Raw genomic sequence first — 12360 nt, forward strand, 5'->3', positions numbered from 1 at the left:
CCACTGACAAGTCACAGCAGGATACACGAGTAGACAAATCCCTGTTCTAAATGACTCCTGATTTGGATTGAAAGGAGAGAATGGCAGCGGATAAAAAAGCTATTTAAATGTTCAAACAGAAAGCTTGATAATGTAGCCACAGTGGGATATTTGAAGACAGAAGATATAAAAAAAAAAACATACTACATTGACTATTAGTGAAAATGCAATATTGTATGTTATTGTATATTTGGACATGAATTGAGTTAACATGTGAGCTCATGTCTGTTGTAAGCGTTTGATATGCAATTATCTTTTACCAATCCACCAAGGAACTGCAGCTCTTACTGCGCACTGTGTGGGGAATTGGAGTATGTTGCTTGTCATGTAACACTCCTTGATCAAATTTATTTGAGTTACACTTGAGGATTCAGCTGATTTGTTTCAGGCTATGCTGCCTAAATAAGTATAATTTCATGTATGCAACCGCGGTGTTGACTTTGGTTACAGTATGGAAGGAAGACGGCTGAGCTCCAAAGGAAAAAAAAATGTAGAATTAATAAACCGGGACTTTTTGAACACGGCAAACAAAGCACATGAAATGACAGAGCACAGTGCAGATGCAGCAAAGAGCAGCAGGCAAAAAAGAGAGACTAAATAAAAGCAGCAGAAAAGATAGCAGACAGAGGCTGGTTGGTTATGAACAGCAATTCCAAGAAAGGAAGAGCATGTTCCTACCAATTCTCTAGGTTTTTATTTTTATTGGGTTAAGAATCTGAACTGCTGACCTCCTATACGGTACATACGTTTTTTTTTTAGTGAGTGCATTCAAAACCTTGAGGAAAATCTTGATCATGAACCCTGCACAGCAACAAGCAGCTGGTTGGAGAAAACTTCTGCCTCCTTGTACATATATGTGAGAAAATACTCAGTAAAAAAAAAAAACACATAATGTTGTCATAATATAAGTCTTAGGGTCGCTGTTTTCTTTAAACAATGTGTTAAAGGTTCATGTGGTTCAGACTGATGTTACCTCTAAAGGTGTGTTCAGACTGAATACAAAGATAGTTTTAGAGGCGACATGATTGCATATGAAGTCAATGCATAGAACGTGAGTGGGTGCAGACAGATGCAAATTCACTCTGGAGGGAAATAACTGAGGTGAAGAAGCGCCTCCACAAGTTGAAAATGTTTCACCTTGAGCAAAAAAAATCTGCATTTATCTTGAGGCTTTATGGCTCCGATCCATGAACATATATTAAGAAAAGGAGAAGGGTCTGGAGGAAAATAAGGAACTAGAGTTAAGATCTGTAGAGTCGGAGCGCCCCGGTTGCATGTCACACCTCACCTCTCTCTCCCTTTGTTTTCATCTCTCCACTGTCACTATAATAAAGGAATATATATATTTATATACATATAATAAGAGTGACTTTTGACCTCAGAGAATAAACTTTAAATGTCAGAGAAAAAAAACTGAACTTTGACAAGGAGTTGTTCTATTTAGGGATACACTGATCCGGCTTTTTCTCTCCGGATACTGAATCCGATACCTCATCTCAGGTGTATCTGCCAATACCCAGTATCGACTTGACAGCAGTGCTCTCTTTTTCCTAAATTTAACATCCGTATACCTCGCCACTTGGAACTCATTGGGATTATATTTGTGTGAGGTAAAATGAGGTCAGAGATTGTTGTAGCACTGATAGCAGAAACATCGAATTTTATAATGATATTAGCAAATAATTTGTATTTAATTCTGATCGGTAACATCATGGCCAATATCTGATCCACATAATGATAAATATCAGCGCTGATATGTGCATCTCTAGCTCTATTTTAACAAATGTTTGAGGGCTGAATTTCACCATCTATGTATTGGATATGTACTCAAGGAGGCAGCCATCTGATTGGTTTTTGTTTTCTTCCAAACTATACAGGATATGGCAAAGATTTGGTCCAACATTTTGACAATATGTGAGCAAAGGTAGATAAATGACAGGACAAACAACAGAACAATTTTTAATCTTTCTTTTTTTTTTTTTTTTTTACCTTTGTCCTTTTCTCTGAGGTCGTTGAGGTATTTAAGAAGCTCCGCGTTGGCCTGGACACAATAAATTTCTCTGGTCTGCAGGCCTCCCCCACAAAGCCCTGTGAGGTTGCTACGCCGACGGTCCTGTTGGCTTAGCAACAAGTCAACTCTGCAGTCGCTCCACTCTGTGGTTCTCCAGGTGTAACTGAAGGGAAAGACAGCATGGAGCAACAAGGATGGATGGATGAGAGAGAGAGAGAGAGAGAGAGAGAGAGAGAGAGAGAGAGAGAGAGAGAGAGAGAGAGAGAGAGAGAGAGAGAGAGAGCTCTGTGTGGGTGTGATGTCGTGTCAAAGTAGAGAACATTTACAATCTTGCAGACTTTACTTTAGCACAGAGAGATAAGTCTTGGATAGTAATGAGCTATTTAGCCTTCTTCTGTCTTTCTGAAAACATCACGGACTAAACTTTTCTGCTTACTGTAGTGCAGTGTATCTTAAAGCAGCGGTTCTCAACCAGGGGTCCAGGGATCCCCAGGAGTCCTTGAGGAGGTCACAGGGGGTCCCCAGAAAATATTTAAATTTCACTGTTTTTTCATTGACTAGAAGTTAGCCCAATGAGAGGATGCATAAGAAAGACTATTCTGCTCATAGGTTTCACACTCTTCACTGTTAATCTGCAGTATAGACAGTTATGGAATAACTAAATCTTATCAGATGTGGATCCCTGAGACTACATCTTATCAAATACGGATCTGTGGCCTGATGTTTATCAGTTTGGAGGTCCTTGACACCAAAAAGGCTGAGAACCACTTGCAGTTTCTTCACCATCCTTTCACCCCCAGTTAACCCATTTATTCACACAACAGAAGAACACTTGTGTTTTTGAAACCTACTAAATATTCAGTTATACAAGTGACAGCATTTTTATTTATGATGTGGAAAATGTGAATCTCGATCATGATCTAGAGGTTGTAGTTTACCCGTCCTGTTTTTTATCACAGCTGGTGGTAACATCAACACATAAAAGGACAGTTTGAAGCATCAGTGGACAACAATAACTATGAAAGGAAACTTTAAACACAAGTATGTGACCAGTCAGACAGAAAATCAAACACTCCAGAGGCCTCATCCATAAAACTGTGCGCAGGATTCACGTCAAAAGGTTGCGTACGGACGAAACACAGAAAACTGATTTATAACACAGTGCACACGCACGTCCTACGTCAGTTTCCCTTTATAAATCATAATCAACTCGAAATTCAGTGCATCTGAGAGAGCGTCTTGTATAAATGTCTATATAAATGTATAAATGTCGTGTCTATAAATAAATTGATATTTATTTATGCCGACTGCATGAAGACAACCAAGACAAACACCAACAGAAAGGCTAAAAAAAGAAATTTCACACAGTGTGAAATCAAAGTTCTTGTTTTAGAGGTTGAAGCCAGAGAAAATCTATTGTTTGGTGGACTCAGTGCGGGCATTACAAATGTCTAACAGGCTTTAGAGTGGCAGCTTGTGGCGGATGCGGTTAATGTTGCCAGCTCAGAAGGTCGGACCCTCTCCGAAATAAAAAAAAAAAAGACATGGTCTGACATAAAAGTAGAGTGTAGAGCAGCCGTATCCTCACAGATGCAGGTTTCTAGACTCGTTTTATGTGACACATCTGTGATCTTTGTATTATTTTACTATTTATAACTGCACACTATAGACTGTGTAGCCTACTCCTCATCAATATCCTGCACATCCATCCCACTCCCTTCTATTTAATAATTAAAATTTAAACCTGTTCGCTGCTCCTCTCACCCAGAATATATTCTACATTTTTCTTCTTTTGTAAATTAATTTTTATTTTAGGATTACTTAATTTTGTGTATTTTTTGGTGTGTATATCTAATTCCGCTTCACACCTCAACAACACCGAGGCGTGTGCTTCCCTGTCCTGACGAGCTGTACACTGAGAGATCTACTTAATAAATAGTGTTATCTTTATCCATATGCTGTGTTTTTACAAGCGATAAATCACGTCAACACGCTGGCGCACGGCAGCGGCGTTTGGCTCAAAATGCCTGTGAGGGTTGAGGGGGCTCATTTGCAACAACAGACATATCGGTTTGTATTATTATCCTGAATAATGTTTTGTGTGTGTGTGTGTGTGTGCTGAGTATCAATCAAACAGGTGTTTGTTTATTCATTTTAAGAATGGCGTTGATCTGTTTTTGCAAACAAACTCTTCATATAATATTTCCATTCATTTTAAACAATGGTATCAATTTCAAACCATGTCTCACATTTCATCTTTTATTTTATTTGCTTAATTTATATGTGTAATTTATATGTCAGAGTGTTTGTGGAGGACAGCACATTCTCCCATCAACTTTGATTTTTACTAATTACAAAGTTCTTTTGCGTGTACGCAACGGTTATAAATGAGGCCCCAGGTTTTGAGCAGAAAAGAGTATTTTGGGGAATAGCTCTGTAAAGATGGTATAAGGAAACCGAGAGATTAAATAAAGGCCATCTGTGAGCCTACACCATGTTTTGAATCTTTGTGTGTGAGTGTGAGTTTGTGGGACTTAAATGTCCTTGCAGTCTCCTTCCATTTGTCTCTACTTTGTATCTGGCACCAGCCCAAGCACTTATACTAATCTATCTCCATATGCTGTCTCCTACACGCACACACACACACACACACACACTCAGCCATGGGCCACCCAGGAGATCAAATTAGCTTGGTGATATGAGTAAAGGGAAGTCAACAGGAAGAGTGTAGAGACTCAACCAGGGTGAATACCAAACACTTTGATTTTTACTGTATTTTAGCTTTATTGGAGTGAAGAATGAATCCCTGCAGCGTGTTTTGTAGCAGAGGCTTAACACTGCTGTAACCAAGGACAAGGAGGAGGGTATTATTACAGCCTAACATGCAATTGTGTCCATGTGAAACTTGAGTGCCTGTCGAGTGCTAAGCTATAAAAAAAAAACCCACATCTACACTTTCACTCAAATTCCAAAAAAAAAAAGTCCCTGCTCATTCCCTGCTGCGCTCCCCGCCCCTCTCCCCTGTCGTCAGGAGGAACTCACGTGGCGCAGGGTGGCACGCCGTCACCCTGAGGTTCACAAGACTCCAACTCCTCCAGTGGCGGGCACTCCGCCCCTTCTCCCACGGGGAACTGGAGCACCTGTCTGTTCCGAGTACGATTGCCTCTAGGAGACTCGGGGTCCACGCACGTTTTGGAGCAGGGGCCCCATTCGGCCCAATCGGTCACCTGGCAGTCCTTGGGGAGGACACAGGACTGGACGGTCAGCGGCAGGTCCCTCTGTGTGCACAGGCTGGGAAAGGACAAAGTGACGGGGTGCAGGGGGGGGGGGGGGGAGAGGAGATATGGTTATTGATTGATCTGGGTAGAATCAGAGGAGCTTTAATGCTACAACAAGCAGGATTATTAAGTAAAAATACATCTGTCTACTCTGCTTAGAACCCAAACAGAAGAGGAAAACGTCCCAAACTTGTGATTGAAACACTGTAGATTCACTCAGCCCAGGACTCCATGAAGTCATTGCTCCCTGCCAAGAAATAGTCTGGTACATAAAACCCCATAAAACTACAACATGTCATTTTTACATCGCATTTTTTTTGTACAGATTTAATAAACCAAGTATATAGTGCTAATAGGTGAGTTTTAGAGCTGCTAGATGGCAGATTATTCACCTTTGGACAGAGTCAGGCTAGCACTTTCTCCCCCCCCATATCCAATTTCTTAATGCTAAGCAACATTATGCTACTTGGCTACTGGCTGTAGTGTCATATTTAACATACAGATATGAGAACGGTATCAATGTTCTCATCTAACACTTGTAAGTAAGAAAATAAGCACAAAATGTAAAACAATTCCATTCAGTTACAATGATATAAAACAAAGAAAAGCAGCAAATCCTCACATTACAGTACATTTTCTTGATAAATGATAATTCATTCATTACCAAAATTGTTGACGATTCATTTTCTGCAGGTTGATTAAATAATTGCACTTCTCCATCTGCACTAAATGACAACACTAAGCTTGAGAATCAAGTACAAACAACAAAGGCAGATCCTTTATCTCTTTGTTAGCCTGCGGCGTCAACTGGTCACAGACAATATTTATGATAAACTGAATCATGCAGTGTGTATCTTACTGACGCCTCATTACATGATGTCTTGAAAGTGAAGTTAAATCTTTCAGTTAGCTCTTCGCTCGCTGCCATTTCTATGTCAGCGAGCGAAGTCGCCTCAAACCATGGTTTATAGTCTTTGAACACGACAGAGCAACAGATATGTGACATTACAGCTGGTATGCGAAGCTTCGCTTTAAAGTCTCTGCCCTTGACTGCTGCTGCCACATTTTGTCATTAGCCCTTCTCATTAGCATACACACGTCATAATCAGTTTCACATTGGGAGTACAACAGGAGCGCTGCGGCGTGGTGCGTGTATCCTTAAGGCTTAAGTGTTGAGACAACCAAAACAACCTCTGATCAATCGCTCACACACATCTTTTGATCATCTAAATAGCATTTAGATGTAATGAACAACCCGTCCTCTTTGGGCCTCTACCGAATCATTAGAAATTTGTTCTAACTAAAGCCGACTGCTTTCTGCTACTCAGTCTGGATGTCTTTCCCCTTGAGGCGATGCAGCTGACGAGCTATTAGTGCTAATTACAGCTCTGCTTCATTTAGAAACCTCTCATTTAGACGTTGCCACCACACTTCACCTCCAGCAAGTCGGGAGTTTTTGGTATAAATGAGGAAATGTATGAGCAGAGTATGAGCTGTGTTTTTTTTTTTGTTTTTTTTTCCTTTAACTCCTGTGTCTTTGCAGATTAAAACACCTCTGCAGTCTTTGAAGTGGTTCTAAAGTGACACTATGAAGAATCTTTAGTTTTGTTTTTTTTCTGCCAAAACACGCTCAGTGTGCAGGCTCATTCTGCATTGAAGGAAAACAATGAGGAAGTTAAACAGTAGAACGTGACGCGCTGAAGGTGATGGCTCGACTTCCTGTCTCAGGTGGAACTTCTTGTGTTTTTAAAAAGCCCCTAATGCAGCCAATGACCCATTTTTCGCCGTTTGTATGTGTTGTATGCCGAGCGTTTTTGTGGAGATTTCAAAGTTGCAAAAAAGAAGTAATTATTTCTTCATCTCAGTCATTCAGACAGAATGAGGACACAATCATTCTGTATTTAAATAAGTAAGATGATGTCTGAAAAACGTTCATTTTTTAAGCCTGTAGGTTTTACACAGTAGCTCGTAACAAAGGACTCTATGAGCTGTCAGAAAATCTCCATATTTCAGCGCTCGTACGCTCATTACTTGAACCGCATTCATCAAAACAGCGTGCAGCCGAAATGGTCTAAAAACATAATGGTATGTGGGTCAAGTAATTAAAGAAGCATTTTTACAACTTTAGGAGAGCATCGGGGAAACGACCGTGTGAGTGGAGCAGCCAAAAAAAAAAAAAAAGATGCAAAACAAAATTACAGCATCATGCCAGTATTAAATGCAGTGATGTAATGTGATACACTCCTGTCGGCGGTGCAGGAGAAATTCAGGACACGAGCAGAAGATTGAGTTATGTTGAGGTGGCCTGTTTGGGACGACTGGAGGACTATGGAGAAAGTAACGACCCAAAGACAGATGTTCATCAAACGAAATTAGAAATGAAGCGAGCAAGATGTTCAGAGAGCGTCTGGCTAAGATACGGCTGGGTTATTGCTTCACTGGGAAGTTTGTTCCACTTTTCCGAAAGTGGCAAAAACAACTATGAATATTTCAGAACAAGAAATAAACAAGTCAAGGATTAATATTTATGTTCCTAAGGGCATGTGAGTTGTTTTCACAGATCCTTTGAAATATTTGATCCCAGTCACTGCTGAGAGCTGGGCGCCAACAAAGCATTAATGAATAGATTTAGTACATAATTGATCAAACCTTGGAGAACAGTGGCATGTGACAGATACATGATATGAATGGAGGCTTGCTCCACTGACACTGTCACTGATTCTTTTCCTGGAGATCAGAGACCTTGTGAAAGCCCCGAATCCAAGTTTCTAGGGAACAGCGATGACATTTTAAGTTATCATCCGTCAAGGAACAGGAAAAGAGATGATAGATCCGCAGAAACGACTCTTTGGAAGAATCGTTGATTACCTCACAGTCATCTAATCTAGAGATCAGAAAGTTATTACGAGTAATATTCAAGGATGTTCTGACAAGAATCAGAATTTATTGATTACTGTATAAATGTTTCATCGGTTTCTGCGTCAAAACCAATCATCCAAAACTTTGACATGACAACTTGTGTGAAAAGTGGACAACAGCTGGATTTGTAAGCTTTTTGTGAACACTGGTTTTTAACAAACTGTAGTGGTTTTCCAATAACATAAACTGTCATATTTAAGTGGTCAGTTTCTTTCTTTGAGAATAGAGCTAATCACTGGATATTTAGAATCACAGCAAATAAGGAGTGATTCCAGGACAAAGATCCTACGAAACCATGTTGTCTGTAAGTAATATAAAGAAGGATCACTCTGTGGTCTTATTAGACTGTCTAATATATCTAGATATTTCAGATCTCATCGCATCCATCTTAGCTTTCCTGAGCTACATGCAAATCAGGGTAAGTCGTAGTCTAGTCTAGGCTGTGTTGGCAATGTAGCTGAAGCGGTACAGTAACCAACTTGTGCACTTTAGCAGTTTAATTATGACAATAACAGTTTAGCTAGCTAGTTAACAACTACTGCATCCATAAAGTAACACGAACACATGGATGACTCTCATGGATGGACACCGAGCAAGACAAGTTTTGCTCATTAAGCTGCTTTTCCACCCACATAAATTAGATAAACACTAGAACATGTTACGTCATCTGTATGACTGTATGTGTTGAAATCGCTGGAGCTTTTTTCTTCTTGTTGCTTTTGTAAGACAAAGGGACAACCGACTAACAGCTGAAATACATCAGGCAAGGATGCGACGTGTCACATAGGCGGGGCGGAGCAGCGTTGTTTTACCTGCTACACCAACTGCGTCTTTGTTGCATGCGGTTGCGTCCCAGCTGTGTTTTCTGAGGAAATTTCGAGTAGGATACTACTACTACTGGAAAATAACTTAAACTATTACATACATATTACATAAATATGAACTGGTTGCATTTACACTTAGCTATTTTTATATTGCACTGCTATCTGAGTGGCTTAGTGTAAATATGCTAATTAACTATAATGAGTTATAACAACCAGTCAATGTCAGTAGTTTTTGCCTTTTGACATCAACACTGACGTCTACAGATTAAGCTGTCATGTATTTACCAAATGCAAGTTACACACACAATGTACAGTTGAGCTCAAAGTCATTGTGCTTTGTTTTTTAAATTTCTACTGTCGGAGTTTATGTTGATGGTGCCTTCCTATCGGATGTGGAGATCTCTGCTGCTGGTGGCAGATTCATTACTTAGACGTAAATGTTTGATGTGCATTTCAGGCAAAGACTTCTGCTGAGAAAACGAGTGGAACTGCAAGCCATTTGATGTGGATCTTATTTCCAGTCAGAGCGTGTAGCTTTGACACTCACAGCAATAATAATGTCAGGGCTAGAGGTTAGATCCCAGTTGGGTTTACCAACACTATAAATGGAAGCAAGCACTCATACAGTTACAGCATGTATTTTGGATAATAGTGCCCACTGACTGCCTAATTCAATGACTTATTAAACTAATGATTCGCTTTAAATGACTTCTCCTAAAACTATTGACTAGTTTTATTGCTCGTTTACAAGAGCTGCTTCTTCAAAGCTAATTGCTTTCCCTACATCTTTGCAGCTTTACGTTACAAATTGACCCTAAATCACAAAAATATGTTTTTCACTTACCTCTGGTCTTGTCTAGCGTTGTTGGTTTGGTTTTAGAATATCCATCACAACTTCTATCTTAAACTGTTGTAACACCTGACTGAAACTATCTGCATATCGTCTGATTTGGTTGAACTGAGCCTTTAACATCACTAGAAATTCTAACCTTCACCTTTAAGATACAGAAAACAATCATCTCCATTGCTATTTATTTTAAAAGTTTTACTGCAGCAATTTGACTTTTGTTGCTTAGAAAGTAAACGCATTTTTGACATTTTGAGTGACGCGTGATTTGTTCACTTTTTCTTGGAATGTATTATCACACATCCGTCCAAAAACCAAGAGAACAAAACCCAGAAAATTGCCTCATTTTGAAAAGTGTCACACAAAGTTGTGGCAAAGATTGATCTCATGTCATAAAATGAGTTTCTTTGCCACTTCCATCCCAGGAAGTTGACATCAAATGCACTGTGGCAGTTGCGCCTCATTGCTCTGACAGCACAGCAGTGACAAAGACACAACCGATAAACATCCTGCTCCATGTCACTTCCTGACAGGGAGAAGGAGAAACTTTCAGGAGGACAAATTCGGCATCATGTTTAGCTGTTAGAACAGTAACAGACCAGCACACCTAAACATCAAAGGTGGAAATGGAAACATGAGGAGCAGTTTAGTTACTGACAAAATAAATAGATGTATATACCGAAGATAAATACTTTGTTATATGGACAGACATACAGTACCAGTCAAAAGTTTGGACACACCCTCCCACTAACTTGAATGAGAAAGTGTGTCCAAACCTTTGACTGGTACTGGCATGTAATACAGTAGATAATTGCCTTTTTTAAAGAAATGACAAACAAAAGCTGTTTATCATTGTTTATCGTTCCATTATTAAGCTATCATTCAGACAGATATTTCACTGGTGCCTTAGAAAGACAATTAAAGGAGTAGATAATAGTGCTGAGGAAAAAATGAACTTTACTGTCACATTAACATAAAAATGTTGCCACTCACATGCGTCCCGCAGCGCTCCCATTCCTATGAATGCAGGTCACCTCCCGAGTCTGGTAGCCCACCTGGATGTCCCAGAATGGACTCTCTTGCCGGTTAAGGCGGTTCCTGGTCCGTTTCTTCTGGATAAGCTCCCTGGTCTCGGGGTCTTTGACTCCTGCTCTCTCTCTGAGGCCCTGACCTTTACCTTTCCTGCGTTTGGCTTGGCGTGCTGGCCGAGTCTGTGGGAGGGCGCAAGGGCTCCAGGGACCGATTCTGAGACTGTACATGCCCTCTGGACCTGTGCAAGGCCCAGGTTTACAAGATTGGAACTCAGTTAGGTTGGGGCAGACAGCGCCTCCAAAAAGTGGAGGAACCAGGACGCTACGGACCCTGTTCCGGAGGCCTGTTCCACACGTTTTGGAACAGGAGGTCCATGGAGAATACTCAGAAACCACACAATCCTGGGGGCAAGGGATCAAACATGCCTGCTCCAGGCGAGGCTTAGGCTCAAAGTATTCACAGATGGCATCCTCTGCTGGAATACCGTCTGACTTGAGTGTGCAGTCCACCTCCCGGGTCTGAATGCCCTCTTCGCCTCCACTGCATGGGAACGGCCGTTGGGCCCCAAAGGTCCTTGCTGACACTGGCACGCACTCATTCCAGGCACCCAGTTTCCAGTCATAAAGGTCTTTGTGCCAATCACACACACGGAAACAGTTTCTCTGGTTGGAGGGACGCTGGCCCTGGTCACAGTTGGTGTGAAGTGTCGTCCAGCCTTCCACATGGGCACACCAGACTGCTCGGCTTTGGCTGCCACCTGGGCCACAGTCGCTGCCCATACATCTTCCCCATGGACCTGGAAAACAGTAAAAAGGCTGAAATTACAATATGAAACATACTGTATGAAACAATAAACCTTTCTGCTTCAGATGTAACTCCAAAAAAAAAAGACAGTTGTAATGTAAGAAGCCTCAAGAGGAAATTCCATTATCATATGACAAAACATGATCAAGATACTGCTCACTGCAATTATCTTAGTTTTACTCTCCAGGAGGAAATCAGAGTAATGATGCGTTTCAGATTGGATAAATTGAGAGATTACATATAGGTGTATTATTTGGTTATGGATCATTTAAAAATAAAACAAGGCATAATTACACAGGCTGTGAATTGATTGGAAGAGCAGAATTAACAACCATCCTGTTATTCCATTAGTAAAGATCAATCATCATCATTTGAAAAGTCTTATGTGCCCTTAAAACTGCAATCTATTTGTAAGGATTAATTAGTACGTCTGCACTCAAGTGCTTTAGCAAGATGGAGACGGTTTTCCTTAAACGTGCTGTCATTTGAGGAGAAGCATATAAAGGAAAGATCTTCAAGGATGACACAGTAAAGTCTGTCTGAGTGCCTCAGGGGTGGGAAGGAATGATTAGGCAATGCAAATACAATGTGCAACAGTGCAGATTA

The 12360-nt window shown here is 40.6% G+C and overlaps 1 protein-coding gene across 5 annotated transcripts in view; it reads right to left on the bottom strand.

Annotated features, from left to right (window-relative positions):
* The window catches only part of LOC122987859 (thrombospondin type-1 domain-containing protein 7A), a 182641-nt gene that overhangs the window by 84393 nt on the left and 85888 nt on the right, over positions 1 to 12360 (bottom strand). For all 5 annotated transcript variants that reach the window (XM_044359899.1, XM_044359896.1, XM_044359897.1 and 2 more), the window contains exons 2-4: positions 10912 to 11746; positions 5093 to 5341; positions 2029 to 2213 (exon numbers count right to left, since the gene is read on the bottom strand). In XM_044359899.1, coding sequence (XP_044215834.1) covers positions 2029 to 2213; positions 5093 to 5341; positions 10912 to 11729 — 1252 coding nt within the window. In that variant the 5' untranslated portion in view covers positions 11730 to 11746. The remainder of the gene's footprint in view (positions 1 to 2028; positions 2214 to 5092; positions 5342 to 10911; positions 11747 to 12360) is intronic.

The sequence above is a fragment of the Thunnus albacares genome, chromosome 8 (genome assembly GCF_914725855.1).
Source record: "Thunnus albacares chromosome 8, fThuAlb1.1, whole genome shotgun sequence".
Taxonomy (NCBI): Eukaryota; Metazoa; Chordata; class Actinopteri; order Scombriformes; family Scombridae; genus Thunnus; species Thunnus albacares.